General features: G+C 39.1%; 1 protein-coding gene across 5 annotated transcripts; it reads right to left on the bottom strand.

The window, feature by feature from the left end:
- Positions 1-999: 999 nt before the first annotated feature.
- Positions 1,000-19,271, bottom strand: pex5 (peroxisomal biogenesis factor 5). Of its 5 annotated transcripts, none has more exons than XM_040030092.1 (16): positions 19,055-19,271; positions 14,586-14,742; positions 12,766-12,804; positions 12,487-12,604; positions 12,249-12,395; positions 11,609-11,693; positions 10,148-10,238; positions 9,744-9,866; positions 6,383-6,466; positions 5,938-6,057; positions 5,592-5,735; positions 5,309-5,379; positions 4,724-4,924; positions 4,451-4,616; positions 4,203-4,360; positions 1,000-2,771 (listed from the first exon to the last, which is right to left on the bottom strand). In XM_040030092.1, exons 2-16 carry the CDS (start codon positions 14,697-14,699, stop codon positions 2,525-2,527), a joined length of 1,908 nt encoding a protein of 635 aa, XP_039886026.1. In that variant the 5' UTR covers positions 14,700-14,742; positions 19,055-19,271; the 3' UTR covers positions 1,000-2,524. The 5 variants fall into 5 exon arrangements, with proteins under 5 accessions (XP_039886026.1, XP_039886023.1, XP_039886022.1 ...); XM_040030089.1 differs by having other exon boundaries at positions 4,703-4,924; positions 19,050-19,269; XM_040030088.1 differs by having other exon boundaries at positions 4,703-4,924; positions 19,055-19,269.
- Between the last annotated feature and the right edge of the window lie 2,760 nt (positions 19,272-22,031).

Raw genomic sequence — 22,031 nt, 5'->3', positions numbered from 1 at the left:
AAATGAATAAAATCTGCGCATATATAATAATGATAGTCAAAGGTAAAAACAATGCTTGCTATAACCCTTCAGATTTCCAGATAGATTTAGCACAAATTTTTTAAAGCATTTAAATTTAGATTTTTTACTTTGAGTACCTGTATGTTAGGGGAGTGGATTAAAACAAACAAACAAACAAACATAGGAACTGAATTAAATGTAATGCAAGTAATCATGAAATCAGGTTACTTTTTCCTGACAACCTCAACAAAAGCCTAAATGAATGAGCCAACATCATTGGTATGAGCTCTGAAGATTTCAGGCTGTACTATATCACTGGTCATATTAAAGTCTGCAAGTGTACCTAATCAAGTGGTTGTTAAGTGTATGCACTAAAAAAAAAAACCCCAAAAAACCAAACCACTACAAAAATTATAGAATTACGACCCCCCCCCCAAAAAAATAAATAAATAAATAAATAAATATAAAAAAAAAATCACTTTTTGGTAAATTAACCGTTCTTTATTAAGTGCTGAGCACTCAAAGCACTTTATTACAAGGCTCATTCACCAATTCATGCAAACTGTTTCTATGCATAAGCACTTTTAAACTAACATTAGCACACACTCCAGTGTGCATCAGGCCCACTCAGTGATCAGTATCTTGCATGAAGATCCTTAAACTTGTAGACCAGATGACCTGCACTACCTCCCAAGCCACAGCATTTTGTATTTCACAAGTTTTAATAATTTTGCATTACTCACAAAAAACAAAAAACGTGTTAAACAAATTAAAATCCTTATTATTAACTCTGAGGAAACTTTAAATGCAATGCCCTGCTGATTTGGCAAGTCTTCCCACTTCTTAGAGCTGACATTTTGATAAAACCATCTTGCTCTATAATATGAAAATCTAATTTAGTCTAAACATTTAAATTGCAAATTAGTCGATAGGTCCATGAAACAACCCATATACCAACAAGAGGGGGTCCAAATTGAAATAAAAGGATAATAACAGATGTCTGGAATCAAAGCTTTTATTGCTGAATATTATATTAAACATTGCTGTCAGGATATAAGTAGCCTGAAAACAATTATAGTGCATCAATTATGTTACAATACACAGTATGGCATAGAGCATTATTTTACAATGAAGCAAGTAGTTTTACAGGAGCAATATGAAAAAGAGCACAGGAACCCAGAAAAGCCACTCTCATTGACATAATGTCTCTCACCCGACCCACACACACACGCACAGAGACACACACACACACCTTATCATTTGAGTAACAGTCCCGCTGGTTATCAGTTCATTATCCTGGCATGATAATGATTACTAAAAAATTAAATAAAGTATAACAAAAAGAGCTGTAGCACTTATGACTTGTATTTCTACTTTACAATGGCATAATCTGTAATCCTTCCGCCTGCTGAGCACCTTGGATCATAAGCAGCACTCTTTAATGTCAGAGGTCTTGTACCTTGATTATACATAACCGCAGAGAGTACACACATCTGATAATTGCTGTGTTGTTCCTCCATCAGGACCATCACTGATCAATCACACCGTTGCAATCAGGGATGGTTGCAGCTCTGGAGGTAGAGCGGGTCGTCTGCGAATTGGAAGGCCTGGTTAGACCCCTGGCTCATCCAGTCCTTTGTATGAAGAGGCATGTGAATTGATAAAACAGGGTTTGTAGTGTACAAAACACTAGCTTAGCTTTGCACCTGAGGGGGGAGGAAAAAAAAAGATGCTTGCCTTCACTAAGTTCTAATATGATCATTTTATACACCTAACCAAAGTGACTGAAGTAAATACTTTTCAAAATGAAAAGCAGTCAATTAAGTCTCAAATGAACAAGGACTACAAGCCTCAGTCTCCTGGGTGAAAGTCTTATGTTTCACCCATTCATGAACCACAGCGTTGTCCCTACCAGACTCTTGTGTACATCTTGTTCCCAAGTTGTAAAGCGAATACAACAATGTGATTGTCCGGTTGCAATGGTGGTCCTGAAGCAAAGTTAACGAGATGCTGTAGGAACAACATCAACACAGTAATAATAAACTCAGAGGCCACCAAACTGTGAATAAAGACAGGGAGAGGACTGAGTGTCTTAACACAAACTAACATTGCTGGATGGTGAACAGATTAGTGATTAAACCATGTTTATTCTTGTTTCTCTTCTTCTCTGAGAAAGATTTTCAAGTTAAAATCATTCAGTCTGGTTCTCTTGATCAACAAAGGAGGAAATCCAGTGACTGCTGAACGTGTGAAACAGTTCGTGACTGGATTACTGCTGCCTGCTTCTCTACAGGTGAAGCCTGATACTGCAACACTTTTAAACACACATGTACACATGATGATGATGACGATGATGATGAGCACTTTGATCACTTCACAGTGTGTTCCTCGATCATCTTCTTTTAACCGTTAGCTGTACCATGTCCCCTTCATTCCTCCATTCAATCAGCTTCATTCAGTCACTCATACATTTACCTCCCAGCAAAAAACATTCACACTCAATGAGCCCTCTCCTGGCAGGTTTTCATTCAGTCCCACCATCCACCTCTCTCTGGCAGAAATGAGCCATCAAGGTGTCCAAGTCTCGCCTGTCGGCCGCGGCGTACAGAGAGCTCTCTCCCATCATGCTGAGAGCCATGCGCAGGGTGGACCAGATATTGTCGGACATCATAGTGGCCGCAGCTCCTCCGGGACCCCTTGGAGCTCTCGCTCCATCCTCTATAGCCTGGCGCTGGAGAGATAAAGCTTCAAGGAAATGCTCCACTGCCTCTCTGTGGAGTTAAAAAAGAGAACAGGATGGATTTATGTTCAATCTGCAACGTGCTGATATCAACCTGAACAGGCAACAGTAATAAAAAACTTGTGTAAACTAAGTTCACTTTTGCAATTTAAGGTCCATTTCTCACTGGTGTACACTCTGGTGACCACTTTATTAAGTACACCTGGTTAAGCGCTGTATAAGGCAAATATCTAATCAGCCAAATGGCAGCAACATTTAGCTTTTTAGACATGGCGAAGATGACCTGCTGACGAGAGATCAGAGATCACAATCCAATACAGCACCTCTGGGATGTCAGGGAATCATTTCAAAACAGACGAAAATGTCTGAGGAATGTTTCCAGCACCTCGCTGAAGGTATACCTTATAAACTGAATGTCAATCATCATCAACACAAACCTTTGTGAGATTTATTAGATTTCTTGCACGTCTGGTCTAGTGTAGCATCTTTTGTGTGTGGTCTAACTGTATCACATAAGCCCTTTTTGCATTAGTAGCTACTCTGATCTACTTGCCACAGATCGCTACGACTCGGATCGACTGGTTTTCCATTACAACCCAGTGTGCGCGCTTGTTGCCATAGCAATGCGTCTGGGCATCCTGCAACGTAATTAATATGCAACACGAACGCTACAACAAAGGTGGACATTGAGCCAAGAATATACCTACTTCTCGGTCTGTGGCTTTTTGTCAAACTCGGGGAACACTGCGGTTTTTTTGTAGCCATTTCCCTCGTTGCTGGTTTCAAAAATGGCAGTTTTAATTTTCGTGAACGAGATGCACTTATGACTCATTGAGTGATGCTACTGACGAGCCAATCGGTGGCATGCAGCGTGACGACGTAACTTCTAATACCTGCTTCAATCGCTTGAAACCCTGGCTGAGCAGGTACTAATAAAGTACCTGGTACCAGTTTCTATGGCCTCATGGAAAACCCTGAATAGCATGGTGAACCGTGCTGAGTTGATCGGAGTAGGTACTAATGGAAAAGAGGCAGATTTAACTATAAACTGCCCCCTAGTGGAAGGTAAAAACATCTGGGAAGCAGCATAAAATTGCTAAAGTTCAAAAGTAGCAATCTGACAGAATTTGAATGTGTATGTAAGCAGCAGAATGTCAGTGTGTTTAAGACAATTTGAAAAGGGTATATCAAATGCTGATTTCACATAACATGTTTTTTTAAACGTTTATCTAAATGTAAACTGCTGGACTAATTCCACATCTATCAGAAAACTGTTCTGTTAAGAGAGCCACACTCAGGTCATCAGTGGTAAGGTTGTGAACCACAAAATGAGTAAACCTTGACACTCCCCTATCATAAAAACCAGCTTCAGGAGGATTATGCATTTAATCTAAAGATTTTACTTCTTTACATGCCAAGACTCTCTAGCAAAATACACATCAAAACAGCACTGTTGTCTCACCTATGTGCCCCTAAGTTTACACAGCTGATTCCCAAGTTATAGCGACTGCGTATGAAGCCAGGCTGCAGTTCCAGTGCTCTCCTGTAGGCAGCCACAGCCTCTTCTGAGCGGCTTCCGTTGGCTAGAGTGGCACCCAGCTTATTCCACAGCAGATAGTCCTTATGGGGACAGAAAAACAAAGAAAGAGCTCAGAAACTGAGCACATGACATGAAGCCATTGGAATTTCTACAAAGGCTTCTTCACCAACCTGTGGAGTGACGGAGAGAGCAGCGCTGAAACAGTCCACCGCCTTGTCATACTCTCCACTGAGGTTGAAGAGGACGCCGAGACCACACTGAAGCTGAGGGTCCACCTGGGTAGGGTCAACATTGGCTGCTTGCAGGTACATGGACTGGACGTCGGTAAACAAAGACCTGCACAAGGGAAAAGCAATAAGGAAAGGGCAAAGAGAAAGAGGTATTTTTGTATTTGTATTCTCCTAAACGTGCGTGATGCTCACTCTGGCAGCAATGACCCGAACCTCTCTCTGTCCTTCTCCCTTTCTTTGGAGCTGTCTTTGGAGCGTTCGCGCTCACTCTGCTCCCAAACAGAGTGGTATTTTGGATTGTGCTTTAGCCAGTCACGTAGAGTCTCACAGGCCTGCCTGTGCAGTGACTCATTGGTGAAACTGACAGCCAGCGCCATGAGGGCAGTCAGGTTGTCATTCTTCAGCTCTATACACCTATGGGAAGAATGGTGGTAATAAAAAGAAGTAGTCAGACAGAAAAAACACGACTATTCATTTGGCAAAGAAACTCTTATTTGCAACGACAAGTGTTAAAATATGGAGGTGCTTTCCTGGTTGAAAACATTTCTTTTGAGGTGACACTCACATTAGTATGCATTTAAAAAGGTCTTAACAAAAATCTATCCTCACTTTAACAGTCTCTGTGGTGGAAAAACACATTTTTTTTTTATATGCAAAATGTGTTTTATATGCTTACAGATACAAAAACTATAGACAAGAGACAACACCCAGATCTAGAGTAATAATAATAATAATAATAATAATAATAATAATAACTACATGTTTTACTACATGTTTTAGTCAACTTTGACTTCTGACCTGCGGAGGGCGCTGATGGCGGCAAATTCTTGCTCATTCTCTGCCTGACAGGTTCCCAGATATTGCCAAGCCTGCAATTTAATGGGGGAAAAAAAAGACACATGGTATTATTTCAAGGGCCTTCTGTTGGAAGCAGGAGAAAAACATGGCTAAAATTAGAAGTAGGGAGACCTTTTGGCCCACAATGTTATATTAACTAATAACAGGATGTTCTAAGAATTTAAAAAAAAAAAAAAAAAAAAAAGTGTAATGCAAATGAGAACACAGCCTTTCAGAGTCTTACCAGCTGGTTGTCTGGTTCCTTCTGCACAGCACTTTCAAAGAACCGGACGGCACCAGGGATGTCCCCTGCCTCCATCCTCTTCAATCCCTCTGACAAAGGGTCCGGGTGTGATAAGTAGGGGTTCTCCTCTTCAAACTGATAGCCCTGCAAATGAAAACAAGGAAAACATCAAAACTGCTCAGAGAACTTGTGTGTGTATATGATTTTAATTAGTACTTAATAGGGTATATGAAACACAGGAGCACATTAGACATTGTGCATGACAGCTGTATGCGCAAAAATGCTGAAATCTTGCAACACAAAACAGATAGCAGCAGACGCCTGCTCTGAGCAGGCTGACGGATACCTTGTCGTAAGAAGTGCTGAGTAGCTGATCGAAGTCAGACAGCCAGGGATGACTCTCTGCATCTCTCTTCGCCATCTCCTCCCACTCCTGCTGCAGCTTCTCCCAGAAATCCACATCACTCTGACAAAATGACAGACACGCATCATTACTTCACAGCGTATTGGAGATAACTTTGACCTTTTTCAACTGGAAGACGCTGCTGCATCGATGATGCCTTATAGAATGGCCCTATATTTTTTTCGTTCCTTAAACAGGATTAAGTTTGTGGGTGTTTAAAAAAAAAAAAAAAAAAAAAAATCAAGGGCACCTTCATGCCAATCATTCAGGAAAGTTTCCATTTTCAAACCTCAACTCCGATGACACTCAGTGCTTTAACCTCTACAATACTACTTATTATACTTGGCTTTGGGTTGAAGGTTTTTATTGTCACAGACTCTTGCCTCACCTCCACTGCGGCTTTCGCTTGTTGAAAATCAGGTCCTGATGTAGCGAACTCATCTACCCAGGCTTCAGCCGACTCCTCTGACACCTGAATAACAATGAAGAGCAATGGCAGTGGTTGATAGGAATCTGTATGCGCTGGCTGAGAAAACTGTTATTAGAAGGGGAGAACCGGGGCATTCAGAGAGGAAAAATATAGAGGGGAGTGAATGTGAAGGAGTAAAGAAATGAAAGCTGGAAGAACACAGAAGAAACCATTTTTCTCGTACTGCTTCCTTTAGCTCCTTCCTAATTAACTCCCAGTTTTCTCCTAAGACAGTAAAAGCACTAAACAGCAACTAGATGCAGGAAATCTGAGACTATCTGAATGGATGGGTAAGATCGAAATTGTTAACACTGGTAGCAAAACATACAAATAAGTAACTACAACTGCAGCTTAAAATAAAACATGGATAGCTGCCGTGACCACAGAGGTCGTACCTGCCTGACGACTCTGGCCCACTGCTCTGCTTGTTTAGCTTTTACTTTGTCAATCTTCTGATTCACCTCTGGGGGTTCCAGGGGAAGACTCCCTCCCCCCGTCTTCATCAGGAACTACGGAGGGAGGGGTGGCAGTAGGGAACGGGACAATGTTTCGAGGAAGAGGAGGAGTTGGTGTGGAGGATTTTTACAAATTTTTTGGAGGGGTGGGCAAAAAAGGAGTAATTTGAAGTATCAAGAGGAGCAGATGAATAACAGGTGTTAATGGAGGTAATGGTAAGCCAAGAATTCAAAGGCAGGTTAAAAAAATAAAAATAACAAAATAAAAAAAAGTAGGAAAAGCACAATTCAGTTAGAGGGCGATGGCATAGATGTAATCATAATGTAGCATGAATATGGCTGACAGCTAGACATGCACAACATAATGTGGAAGCCATTTAGGCCAGGAAAAGAGCACGAAACAGATGTAAAGCAGAAAAAAAGCAAACTGAGATATCAGGTCAAATTTTGGACTTACAAAAGATTAAATTAAAGTACAGATTATAGCTTAATTTATACTTCTGCGTTGAATCTATTTAGAGCCTACGGTGCAGCTCCTGCTGCCAGCATGTGCATCTATCCCTGGTGTTCCTGCAATGTTCTGCAATTTCCTTATCCAAACACTAGCTGGGGGAACACAGATCACAAAGTCAACGTTCAAGCGTCTTACACCTGCATTCTATCTGGAGGCCACCAGATGGCGATAGCAGTAGTTGCAAAACTACTTAAAAAAAACCCAATCTTCCTGTCTTGACCTGTGTAAACACTCTCCTGATGAGTTCATGGGCCCATTCACTTATTTTGGGTCATACTGAATTTAAACAAATGATGATGATAGTGATGCTATCTTTTAAAATAGAGGATTATCATTGGTATGAACCTGCACACTCACTGGCTAACCACCTGTCAAACAAGCAGTTTCACAGTCAGACTTTGTCACAGGAACCTTCTTGAGGTAATTGTTTTTGGTTTGTTTTTTGCAACCAAGATCCCCTCTCTTACAGTCGATTTGAAAAAATGGCAACAGAAGAAGTAGCCAGAGAAGCTTAAGCCCAAACGGCGCCAGTAAACGAGACTGTGTTGATGATGCATTTATGGAGATACATGGTTACAGCATAGAGCTTCATAAGGGTTTGCAGTAAAAACATCATAGATTCAAGGCAGAAGTATAAACACCCAATTTCTCCAAATTCTGACTAGATTAGTAAAAATTAGTAAATAAAAAAAATAGTTACTAACAAATCAATCTCTAGATCCAACTTAGGAGGTACAAAAAATAAAATAAAATAACCCAAACCTTCTTATTTATACTCTTTTAATCAGAATAATTTAAAAATCCCTAAGGAAATTATGTAAATCGCTAAAATTGAGTAATTTGCTGCTTTGCAGAGTATTTTTAACTTTCAAATCACATGATTCATTTATGCCCTCGGTGGTATATTTCTTTGTGCTGTAAAATGTTTTATACTATGAATTTTTAAATAGACTTCTTCTAGAACTTTTGTTTCAGGAATTAGCCCATTAATATAGCAGGAATAACATATAACTGAATATATGTGCATTTTAAATATTATATGTGTTGATTTTGTTGTAGTTTTCCCTTCTAATCTCTACATTACACACTTGTAATGTTCTGCAGCAAACTATGGATCACAAACCTAAAATGGCAAGACTTACTGCTGCAGAAGTCTTGAGGCTAAACCTAACCTTTTCAGGATACAGAATGACTGAATAAAACAACATCACAGCAGTTCAGAATTTCTGACATAAACACAAACATAACAATATATATATATTTTTTTAAAGAACCTATTTGGTCATTTTAGTCACTTGTGGGTTAAAGATATTTAACTCTGATCTATATTTTTGGGGGGTTGTGTGTATTTTTGAATGCAGTCAGAAATGTTATGCATTTACTTGACTAATTATTTTGTTTTTCTGGATCAAAGATACAGCTTAAAAACCAACTGTTCAGAGTATACCTCACCTTTCCCCCATGATAGCTAAGTTAGCAGTTAAACATTGTTGTGACGGACCTTAAAATCCCAAAAGAGCCTCTATTAATTTGAAACCTTGATTTCATAAGCAGTAATGCCCCGTGCTTTGTTAATACAGTTTTCTCTTGGTTTATGCTGGAAACATTGGGAGGTACTGGAATCTTTGTCTCTTGAGTCACCACTTAGCCAGTCTGAATGCATTTTAGATGCATCGTCTTACATCCTGAAGCCATATTGGTTCAACTGATCTAAGAGAAACATGAAATATCCAGCAGACAAACAGTCTGCAGCAGTATTATAGCTCAAGAAATCAAGCTTTCAAATCAATAAGGCTCCTTTGGGATTATAAAATCTCTCATTAATTCAGTCAAGTGAAAGGATTGCGCCTCCGTACTTTTGTATCTGTCGTCTTGTAGAGAAATACATTTAGAGAGAAACTCGATCTGGCATCAGCCTTTTACTGCCTGAACTGGTCGAATACAAAGCAATGAAGTTGCACCTTCTGTGAAATCCAGAACGAAAGGAAAATCACGTCAAGATGGGAAAACCCCAAATCTTGGTCGTGCACATTAAAATCTAAATGCTCAAGAGGAGAAGCTGACAGTTATGAGAGCCCTTTCTCTGCAAAAACAAATTCCATCTGCAACACTGCAGCCTGGAGACTCATATTACAAGCAGACTGGTGGCTGCTTCTGGTTACATTTGTGGAAAATTTTACACTGCATCAGATACTGGGGTGATGAGTCACAAGGCTTAGCCTATACTGGGCAACAGTGAACCAGTGTTCTACCCCAACATACAGCGTTCACAGTTGTAACCATCCTTTCCTCAGTGGGCTGCGACTCGTACCTGGTTGAGGTTGGAGGCCCAGTTCTGAGCATTCTCGGCCTGAGCTTTATCTGTGAGCTGTTTGTCTGTCTTGCTCTCCACTGTCACAGTGCCCTCGCCAATTTGCCTAATGAATCGCAGGAACTACACAACAACAAAAAACAAATTACAACAAAAAAAAGGCATTTACTATTACTAATTCATCAGTTTTACACCAGTAATGCTAGTTTCTTCCCAAACCAGCAACTTTCTTCCCATACTGAGACAAAAGCCATTAAAAACCACAAAAATCATCTGTGCACCACATGCTACAATCTCAAGGACCTACACTACAAAAGAGTTAAAGAAAAAAGTGAAAGAACATGGTGATAGACATGTAAAAGGAAATGATGTGTATTACGGTGTCACAATGACACACTGCTCACCTCTGTGTTTTGTAACTTTGGGTCATCAACCTTTGAGACAAGCTCATTGGCTGTCTGCCTCAGCTCGTCTTCTGCTTGATACTCCTTAGTCCTGTCAGATTAACAATAAAAAAACAAAAACAAAACAAACATAAATTTGATGCTATAAAACTAGAAGAAGGTCTTGAGCAAGACTTTCCCATGATTTTTTAAAGTGGTCTAGAACAATAGTTCTCAGGGTTTTTGAAGGTCTTTCAAAGCCTTTCTTTGATCATTTGCTGTTTTTTCACTCATTTCGACATAAAATAGTTTTATTTTTGTACCAATAAGGTGATTCCCAAAGAGCTATTAACTGGAAACTTAGCATAAGGCCTAGGCATAAAAAAAGCAGCAAATGAACAGTATGTGGAAGTCGTGTCCTTAAAAAAAAGATGAAAAAAAATCCAGAAAAGACCTGACACTGGACCTCAGAAAAGCATCTGGACCTTCTACTGTTCACTGAAGCCTCATCAGAAATGTTCTCAGAGGAAAGGTAGCCATCAAGAAGCCAATAAGGAAAGCAAAGAGGGAGAAAAGCAAACAGGGTGACACAAAAAAGTGTCACCATTTGGAAAACTTCTGATTGGCAACAGCTTCATTTTCAGAACAGCCACAAACAGTCTGCCAATGCAGTAAAAGCACAGCTGGATAGAAAACCGTACAATGGAAGACAATCAGTCATGGATTGGTCTCCCCAGAGCCCAGATTTCAACATTACTGAAGCAGTGTTGGATCATTTCGACAGAACAAAACAAAAGGCAGACAACATCCAAAGAAGAGCTTTGAATGTCCTTCATGAAGCCTGGAGAAGTATTCATGAAGAGTACTTAAAGAAGTTATAAGAAAGCTTGCCTAAGAGAGTTCAGGCTGTGTTGAAGAATGAAGTTAGTCATAGCAAATACTGCTTTTCAAGCATATTAGAATTGTACACACGATTTTCAACTTATATTCTGTATTTCAATGTATATTTACAGATGTTTCAATGACACCCATTTCCAATATTTCATAGAATATAAAATATAAAGCAATGATGATGGCTGGCTCAAGACTTTTGCACAGTACTGTAGGTTGGAACAAATCACTTCAAATATAAACTGCATTTTACACTCTCGTATTTAGAGCCCAGTGCACAACGATGATTATACAAGGATTCTTTAAATCAGCTTTCACTTCATGTTCAGCTGCTTCACTGGCTTCTACCAGAGCTTTAATGGATTAACTCAACACTGTCAGACGAGAGAATATCAGGTTAAATGTTTAGCAATTAAATAGAAAATTCACTCACCAAGAAGAGAACATTATCACAGTTTTTCAAGTGCTTTAAGTTCTGCCAACAGCACTCTTGTCCTTCTTGATTCTCCCTCACATGTCTACCCTACATTTTCTACATGTAATGCAGTGCTTATAACTCCCTTCCACCCCCCGGCTCCATCCCCTGCTCACCATTCATTTGCCTTGTCTCCAAGATCCCCCAGCCATAACTTCTCCTCAGACTGCTCCAGATACTCTTCTGCCCAGCGGCCAGGATCTAAAAATGAGAGAAATTGAAAAATTAAAAACACAGCAAACATGTAATAATGACATAAGCCATTTTCACCCATGCAGCGCGTCTAAAAAAAAAAACCTTTGTAGACGCCTAACAGAGCTGCATGTGAGAACTCAAACGTCTGATTCTGCTGGATCGGACATTAAATGGTTTATAACTGTCAGCTCCCTTTTAAACACCCTGTGCCTGAACGCGTGTGAGAACAGTGCAGGTAATCATTCGGTGGACTCTCAGCACTCTCAACAAACAGGTTATTTTTAGCAGTGAGTAAATTTTAAAGTAGATCATCTCTTGCTTTGTGCTACATGTGTGAAAGGACAACCTTGGAAGAAGCTTGGATGCAATTCTGCTGACACTGTCCAGAGTTCATGTGTCAGAACAGCTACACTATGAAGACTTTGTCCTAAAGATATTCACTCTGATTTGAGCAAAAAAACGTGATGATATGAGACAGAGTGATGATAACGGCAGAAAGATGATTTGCTCATTAAGCAAAAAATGCAGAAGGCCAAGAAAAGCAATGAAAACAAAACATACCTGCTGCCTCGGCAATAAATTCTTTCGTCCAATCAGCATCTGCGGCATCGCCAAGCGCGATGAGCCCCGGGGCGGAGGCAGAATCAGAGCCTTGGAGGAACTCCTCCACCCAGTCACCAGAGAGGGCCAGCGCTGCCACATCAGGAGCTATGACAAGGAAATACAAAGAAGTTCAAATTTACTGGAAAAAAGGTTTAGAAAAATCTTTTAAACTTCATCAAATAATGATGAAGAGCACCTCTCTGTGGAGCTTGTCTGTAGCTCTGCTGGTCAATCTGCTGCATTTCCTCCAGCAGCTGACCCATGTCAAAGGTCTGTGGAGGGCGTGGAGGTTCCTGAAGGAACTCATTAACGAGCTAGAACAAAAACATTCATTTTATATAAAATCTAATGGTAACTCTTAATGATTAGAGTACATGCTGAGGAAACCTAAATATTTTGGCTTTAGGGTATAAACTTGAAGTATATACTGTACAGTCTTAGAGCAAATCATTAAAATTGAAAGAAAAGCACTTACATCTTCCTCAGTTGCAATTTCAATGGGAGTGGGATGAATCTGCAAAAAATAATAATAATAAAGTATGGTATCTATTAGCAAAATGTTTTGCACAAAAATGTTAAATCAAGCAGCTCCAGAGATAAAGGTCACAGGGAGCTTGAAAATATATAAAGAAAAGTTATTGCAAAAGCAACACTAGTGCTTTTGCTGTAGCCTGGTGCCAACTGCACATAAAATTCTGGAACTTAATATTAATATTTTTTAAAGGCCAATTAGCTCTTAAACTGCTATATAACAAGGGTGACAGAGAACAGTGTTAGATTTTCTAATTAAAAGGGAAAGATATACTCTTAAATTTACAGCCCTACAACAGATTGTGTTAAATCTTGTATTCTTGTAGCAGAGGCACTCTTATACATTTACTGTATGCTTTGATACAGTTTCTGCATTTTAAGTTAAAAGCATGGATCCAGGAAATATTGTTCAGATCCTGACTCAAAAAGCTCGATCAGTTACTCATAAGAAGGAGCATTTCTATAAGCATCTCGATGCAAAGTGGGGGGGTTCTGTTTTGCTGATGAAGAACTTGCCTTCTGTCTTTGACAATGGCGACCACCTCAATTTTCTCAATAGGATAAGAATCTGGGCTCTCCTCTGGAGCAGATCATAATACCTGTCAGTATCTGCATAAATGTTCCTTTTCTGTGGCTGCTTCTTAGTTCAGGTTCTTTTCCTTGTCTCTTGTCTACGGTGTGCCACAGGGTTCTGTTTTGGGGCCTTGCTCTAGCTTCAGTCCATTTTGAGCACTTTTAAGGACATCTGCTCTCATGTCCACGCAGATGGAGAGTTGCACGCGCAATCGGAAATTGTTATTGTTATTATTAAGATTCTGGTTTTGACTTTCAGAGTTCCACATGGACAAACACCTGAGTACTCATATTTTCGTCTTTTGTTTTTATGTTCTAGCATTTTTTTGTGAGGTACTTTGTGATTTTTATCTTGAAAGATCCAATATTAGTAAAATTTTACTTACTTGAATTCAGTTCTATGTTGTTCTGTAATTACTTTGCTGTGCGTCATGCAAACAAGGGCCCCTCATTAGCAGGAGTAACAGAACATGGACGAACCCAAGAGCAAAGCTACAGCTGTTAATGGTATTTCACACCTGCTACACCAACTACTTTTAATTATGTTTGTTACTTAAGCAGAATCTCCTGTCAGGACTGAAAAGCTCCCACGAGATGAGGCAGGTTCTCTCTCATTTGTTTGTTTGGTAACAGAGATGTTATGTAAAAAGAAGCAGAAGGAATTGCTGGAAAGCTTTATTACTTTTAAAGTAACAAAGTTTTGTCAGGAAGTTGATTAGTATTATTTGATAACAGTATCCCCATTTTTTTGTCATCTCCACACAGAAAAAAAAAAAAAAAACCTAGCTTGGCTATGAATGAAACATCCGAACAACTCTGAGATAAAATGAAACAAATGCAAATAAATTTTGTTGTCAGGTATTATTTCACTAATGCATACCACTGAGCAAATTGAAACTCTTGAAATGTAACAAATAATTACATTTTATTTTATGAAGTTACAAAGGGAAAGCTTAAGTATAGTCTATCGTTGCCTTAAATAATTAAAAAAAAAAAAAAAAGAATCTCAGGCTCTTCCTCACAGATAAAAATGAGTGTTTATTAATTTAATGTTGAAACTCAAAGCCAAAGTTTGCTAAAAATCAATAAAGAGACTGAAAAATAACAGGGACATTTCTAAGTGACCCCAAACTTCTAAGCATATCGTGTAGACTACAGAGCTCAGGGCCTGATGTCTTACAAAATACTCACTGGAGGTGCTGTGGCGTTCCGCCATGGCCCCCCTTCCTTGGTCATGTGACTGGTCAGCTTCATGAGGGGATTGGCTCCCCCGCATTCTGCCTCCACCAACTCACGCATCGCCATGGCAACACAAGGATGAGGCAAACCCAATCAGACCACCTGCAAACTGAGAAGAAGAGCCATAAATGAACCACTCATATTCAGTCTGTGTTCAAGAAAAGTATTGCTATGAGAAGAGACTTATTACAGTTTTATTTTGTCTTCAGCTTAGCTTCACTAAGTTTCCTCGAATGGGTTGGCTTGTTTTACTTTAGTTTTGACTGTTTACTTTTTTTTTTTTCCATGTAAAGTTTTCAGTTTAGGTTTTATTAGTTTCACTGTTTTTGTTCCTTTTGTTGGTGGCAGATCAGAACAGATATAATACAAATACTTGTCTTACAAACATTAAGAAATTCCAGTCCCACTAAACATCTACACTAAATGCTCCTCAGTGAGAAACCCTAAAACAAAATACATTTTCTATACATTTAATTTTTAGTTGGTTTTATTTATTGTATGTAGGGCTGGGCTATATCATACCGTTCACGATAATACCGGTGTAATTTTGGGCAACGATAGGAAAATGAAATGTCGCAATAGAATATGGGTAAAACGCGCATGCGCAGTGCCTATGTTTACATATGCACATGGCGGCGACGCAGAATGAGAAGAGCGAAAGTGGATCGTTGAATGAAACGGATGAACCAGAATTGGTTTGTAAAAATGCTGCAACTTCAGTGGTGTGGAACTGGTTTAGCTTTCGTCCATCAGATACACAACAAAGCACTATTTTTTGGTAGAGCATGCTAGCAGGCCGTCGTTATTACCGTGTTTTTTGGAAAATACGGCACACTTAAAATCAATCCTTTGATTTTTCTGAAAATCGACAGTGCCCCTTATAATCCCGTGTGCCTTATGTATGAATTCTGGTTGTGTTTACTGACCTCGAAACGATTTTATGTCGTACGCGGCGCTCGAAAATCTGTCAAATGTTTTAGTACGGCTATCGTAGGCAGGCGCCTCGCGGAGTGATAAGTACTGTGCTTCAACATAATATTACCGTATTGTGTGTGTATAACCTCTTTTTAAGTTTTCTGGATATTATACATGGTTATGCTGAGGATATGTCGGCCAGTTTCCACTGGAAATGCCTTTTGGTTAAACGGTCAGCAAGGAATTTGCATTTGCACTGTTAAATTTTTATATAACTTTAATGCACTTAAAAACAGCTGCTTGTTTAAGTGAAAATACATTGATGGGGTTTTTTGCACTAATAAAGTTGCGGAGTTGTAAAGTATTTTGTCTGGTGTCAATTATATCGTCAGTTATATCGTTATCGCAAATTTTCAAATGTATATCGTGATAAATATTTTTGGTCATATTGCCCTGCTCTAATTGTATGAGTGTAAAATATTTTTGTAGCTAGTCTTTCTTTTTCCCTAATGTGCATTTATTTACTTATTATTAGCCCAGTGATGGACTGGCTTTTTTGTTTCCCGCTCGGCATCAGCTGGAAAAGGCTCTACGCCCACTCTATGACCCTGTATTGGGTAAGCCATCCAGCCATCCACATTCTTCCTCTCTCACAGAGCTAACACAGAAACAGATAACCCTTCACGCTAATTTAAAATCACCAGTTAAGCCAACATGTGCGTCTTTGGAATGGGGTGCTTCCAGGAGACCTGGATCCAGGACCTTGTTGCTGTGAGGCAACAGCGGCTAACCACAGCACCAATGTGTCGCCTCTGTCAGTGCGCCCCAGGGCGGCTGTGGCTACAATGTAGCTTGCCATCACCAGTGTGTGAATGTGTGTGTATGGGTAAATGACTGAATGTAGTGTAAAGCGCTTTGGAGTCCTTAGGGACTAAGTAAAGCGCTATACAAATGCAGGCCATTTACCATTTACCATGAAGAACATGCAAACTCCACACAGAAAGGTTCCAGTTAGCAGGTGGATTCAAGGCCACTTTGCTTAAAGATGGCACCACTGACCACTGCACCACCACGCCATCCAATTATCATTTTATCTATTACCATTTATTTTCTTTTTTCATATTTAGTTTTACTGTGATAGTCATGCAATGGACTATGTAGAGTGAAGCACCTCAATGGAACAATTAAAAGACGCAGATCCTAAAGCATCCAGTATGAGGTCCAATTTCTAATTAGACACTTAAATATTAGAGAAACTAAACAGTTATGCACCAATAACTGAAAAACCATCCCCCCAAAATATAAAATGTTTTAATTTTTAACACTCAACATATTCAACTCTGAAAGATTTTTATTATTATTATTATTATTATTATTATTCGGCACCAGAGAGTAATTTTAAGTTCAGTTAGTCCTTCACATTGTTTGGTGTCCCTTCCATCACATCTAAAAATAATTATTCAATTTCCTGACCCCTTTAACAGCTGACAGGCCGAGCGAAATCTTCAGGCTGCTCAAATAGCCTCATGAAACGCGCACAAATTCAAGCTCCATCTGCTGTTTTTCATTTCATCTTCTGGCTCTTAGTGAACCATTAATAATGAGAATATGATGGCTCAGCAGGCACAGGCATCCACAGCATGTTTCACTTAACTCATCTGGTACGTTCAGGAGATTTTTGCTTTTAAGAGCGTTTACGAAGATAAAGAACATCAGCATCACTATACTAACACACTGACTACATGTAATACTATTTTATTTAAGCAAATCTTCTAATCAGTTGAGAAATGCTTATTTTGATAAATGCTACCACAAATACTCTGGATTTGTGTAATGAGCTTTAAAGTTAATATTTGGAACTTTGTTATGCAAGCTTTCTTATAATTTTATTAAGTAGTCTTCAGGATAAGTTCTCCTCTTTGGACGTTGGCTGCCTTTTGTTCTGTTCTCTGTCAAGACGATCCCAAACTGCTTCAATCATTTTGAGGTAGATGCTCTGGGGAGGACAATCCAAGACAATCCATGACTGATAAGTGTTTTGCTATCCAGGCAGTGAATTAAGCTGCTGTCAATCAGATGCTTTCCAAATGGCAAAATCTGATGGATATTCTGTGTTTAAAATTCCATCAATTCTAACAAGATCCCAGCACCACTGCCTGAAAGGGAGGAAAAAGGTTCATACTCACCGTTGTACCACACTGACGACAGTTTGAATCAAAAATTTCAATTTGGATTCATCATTCTAAGATTTGGTGCCACTGATTTTCAATCAAGTTCTTGCATAATTTGGCATACTGCAGCCTTTTCCACTGACACCAGGTTCTTCGTGGATTTTTTCCTGATTCTTCCAGCTGCTTGTACTATAGTTGACACAAGACTGTTACATTGCTTGTGTTAAGTGCCTTTTATATGCTTGAATGATGGATAGTGGGTCAGTGTTAAGAGACTAAAATAAAAAAATTGGTCAGGTACAATTACTGAGCTAAAAATGAATGAGAAAAGAAACAAAACAACCAATATCTAAATAAAAATACCTTCAGAAAGCCTTGAGAACTTGAGAAGTGTTCAAGACCACTTTAATATATTACAAGAATGTTTGGCTCCTCTGAAGCAAAATATAACGAAATGAAGAGCAGCATGTTTGCACAACACTCCATATCAGGTCTAAAATAACAGCTATATAAACTGCAAACGTTTCAACTGATCCTGCTCCATCTGATGATTACTCACCTAAACATTTAAAAGCAAAATAATAAACAATACCGTGACACTGTTTCACTCTGAAATGTAGTCCCAGATGTAATAAACTCTGCTGCTGTACTTCAATGACCCCTATCAATTACACATGCTGACCTTCCTGGAGAGGAGGAACATAAAAATTAATTCCCTTCCTAATCTCGCATGAGCGTCTTCCTAAAACCTCTTCAGTGACTATTACACAACACCTTACAGGTGGACTGTTGTTCTTGCTGTCTAGGCTGAAGATTTAAAGGCTACTTTAGTCCCACCGCTTCAAATGGCTGCTGTATTATGATTAGGGTCAAAGTAAGAGGATCAGACAGAGATATTAATACACACATTACCAAAGACGGGCCATTATGACACCTGTTTATTGACTACAAATCCACGGAGACGATAGGAATAGGCGAAGGTTGCCTTTGTCACACATAGTCCACTAGTTATAGATATCAACTAAACACACCTGCCTGCATTGTTACCTTTCTGGGAGCACTGTGTAATAAAATAGAGCTGCTCGGAGCTAACTGCAGCTTCAGCTACAAACAGCAACATTAGCTCGATAAGCGATACTCTGTGTTATTTATGTAACCAGCGTGCTGTTCATGAAACCTAAAGGGAAACCGAGGACGCTCACGACCGTCCGGAACTCAAAAAATATCAGCTGTGGCTAGCTGGCTAGCTGCAGTAGGGCCAGTGCAGAGATCACTCCCGTAGTGTGCACCCAGCGAAGAAGCATGAATAGACGGGAAGCATACTGTTCACCTCACCGCCGACAGCTGCTGCTGTATCCGAGCGACAGTCCCTCACTCCGGCGGTATGTCCCCTCTTGTCCCGCTCTCACACCTCCGTCCGAACAAATTTTCCAGTAACCGTCCGAAACCAGTCGCTGAGTGCTATTAGCTCCCCGCTTTTATTTACCTTCCTCCCCCATGACCCACAAAACCCTTCACCGCTAGCCTGGCTCGTGAACGTTACGCCAGTTACGTATTCTTCAACTGGTTTTACGCATGCGTAAGGAAGCGTCAGCGCCTGGGGAAAAAAGGCGTAAAGAGCCTAACGTTAAAATGTAACATGCCTGAGAACAAAGTCCGCTTCCCGGATGAAACATGTATTTGTTAAAAAAAAAAAAAAAAAAAAAAAAAAAACGAAAGTAACGCGCAGTGCTGTGCAGAAGTCTTCAGCCAACCATCATTTCTTTATATTTTACTTCCAAAGAACCTGATTTCTGTCTTTGATAGTAGTTTTGAGAAATAGTTCTCCACGCTTTTAGAGATTTTCACTTTTTCTCTTTAAAAAAAAGTCATTTTCAGCCCTGTTCTTATACCAAACCCTTTCAGAGGAACGTTTCTACGTTTTAGCCACTAAACACTGACATATGAATAATGTAAGCATAAAAACGACACCTAACAAGGTTGTGTCTGCATATAAAAGACAATTTAGCCAAAAAAAACCCAAAGGTGTTTTATCTTTATGTAGTTTGTTACTAGCAGTTTATCATAAAACCACATCATTTATTCTTATTTCTTTACTTGAATCTGAATAATGCCAAAGATAACACAATCTGACAGACATAAATCTGTATTTTTACAGAATCAAAAAAGTGCTTTTAACAGCATTTGCGAGGATAAAGAACATCAGCATCACTATACTAACACACTGACTACATATAATACTTTTTTTTTTAAGCAAATCTTCTAATCAGTTGAGAAATGCTTATTTTGATAAATGCTAGCACAAATACTCTGGATTTGTGTATGCATTACTGTGAAAATGCACTGGGAGTCGAAACCTGGTATATCTCAGCATGGTGTGCAGTGTGTCCTTAAAAAACAAATAAAAAAAAGTACAGTTCAGTAGATGAAGAGTATCTGAAATTAATGTCCTTACAAATTAGGGAAAAAATCCAGCAAAGGGCTGCATTAGGGCTGCGTTTTAGCCAGTGGTGTTGGGGATCTTGTCCAAATTTATGGAATTATGAACATAGAAAGGCATAGAGTACCATCTGGAAAACATGAATTGCAATATGTTCATTTTTCAGCACTGATCCCAAACACGTCGCCAATAGTGTAAAAGCATACTTGGATAGAAAAACACACAATGTAATGCCTAGTTATATAAATCTTTGAGCTATAGATTGTGTGTCACACTTTAAGTACATGTTAGTTTTACATGATCAGATAATTTTGAATTGTAGGACATTTAATGTAAATTTAGTGTTGCTGAACTGATCATTTTGCTTAAAAAAGGATCGGAATGCTTTCTCTTTCATTTTACTGTCATTTATTTAAGTAGAAGCAGCCACAGAGGACAGAAATCTGCTGCCGTACTGTAACAAAGGTTGATATGTAACTGATGCTTGTGCCAAGCTAATAAGGAAAATAATCCTCACATCACGCTGTGGCAGGTTTACCACATGGTACTAACACAAACAGCCAAGTTCAGGTCTTCCACATGTTTCAAAGTGAAAAATTTTTCATTTGGGTTTAGAATAATTATGATAATCCTTGGCTTATCATGCTTATTACAGTTCCTGAATTCTTTTATTTTTTATTTAACACATGTTAAGCTAAAAAGAAGAAGCAATGTGTGAAAAAATAAGCACACCCACTGAGTACATGGTAATTAAGAGGGTAAGTAGCAGCCAGGAGCAGCCAATTATTCAGTTTGATGTCTGCTGATGATCAATTAATCAAACAAAAGGCCCAAAAGGACCTCTATAAAAGTTATGGCAGTGTGCTGGTCTGTGTGCGTTAACACGGTGTCAAGAAGGAAAGATTTTAGCAGTGATCTTAGAGAAGCAGTTGTTGTTGCCCATCGAATGATTATTTACAAGTGGAAAACTCAGAAAATGCTCAGATAAACTGCAAAGTGCCCAAAATCTACACCTCAGACTCTGCAGGCCTCTTTTAGCATGTTGAATGTTAAAGTTCATGACAGTACAATTAGAAAAAGACAGAACAAGTATGGTTTGTTCAGAAGGGTTGCCAGGAGAACATTTATTTTCTCTAAAAAGAATATGGCAGCATGGCTATTGTTTGCAAAGCCACATCTGAACAAACCACAAAGCTTTTGGAACATTGTGCTTTGGAGAGACAACACCAAAGTGGAGAACAAATACAGCATTATCAGCACAAACACCGCATATCAACTACCAAACACAGCAGTGAAGCGGTGATGATTGGGGCTTGTTTTGCAGGCACAGGACTGGGGCACCTTTAAGTCTTTGAGCTGACCATGAACTCTTTTTGATATAAAAGAGAATCCAATGTGAGGTCATGTTCTTGACAGCTAGAGCTTTTTATAAACTGAGTCACGTAACAGGACAATTGTCCAAAGAACAGCAGGGAATCTACAACACTGTGGCTTAAAAAAAGCAAAGAGTCACTGTGTTGCAATGGTCCAGTCAAAGTCCAGAGCTCAACCTGATTGAAATACTGTGCTGAGACCTTAAGAGAGCTGTGCATAAATGAATGCCTACAAGCCTCAACTGTTTAGTTTTTGTTAAATAATGACACGTGGCGGGTTTTTATTCATCTGAGTTTGTTTTTACCTCGTTTTAAGGACTACATTATTTTTTATGTTCTGATATAAAGCCTTAGAACTGAAAGAGGGTGTTCTTTCTTTTAACCATAACCAATGTTTTGAAATATCCAAAACGTGCTCAGATTTTTCGATTTTTTGACTATTTTATCATGTATTTGAATTTTTCATGTAAACCTTTAACTAAACTTCCAAAATTGTTAT

This window comes from Simochromis diagramma, unplaced genomic scaffold (genome assembly GCF_900408965.1).
Source record: "Simochromis diagramma unplaced genomic scaffold, fSimDia1.1 OVJJ01000361.1, whole genome shotgun sequence".
NCBI lineage: Eukaryota > Metazoa > Chordata > Actinopteri > Cichliformes > Cichlidae > Simochromis > Simochromis diagramma.
This window is presented reverse-complemented; position numbering and strand designations above follow the sequence as displayed.

Bases quoted from the DNA above. Each gene is read 5' to 3' on its own strand.
- pex5 (XM_040030089.1), bottom strand. From the start codon at position 14,699: ATGGCGATGCGTGAGTTGGTGGAGGCAGAATGCGGGGGAGCCAATCCC. The intron at 6,467-9,743 runs GTACGAGTCGCA...ATTGTTATTCAG, and splicing joins GGGCCTCCAACCTCAACCAG to GTGTCAGAGGAGTCGGCTGA. The intron at 5,736-5,937 runs GTATCCGTCAGC...TTTCATTTGCAG, and splicing joins TCAGCACTTCTTACGACAAG to GGCTATCAGTTTGAAGAGGA.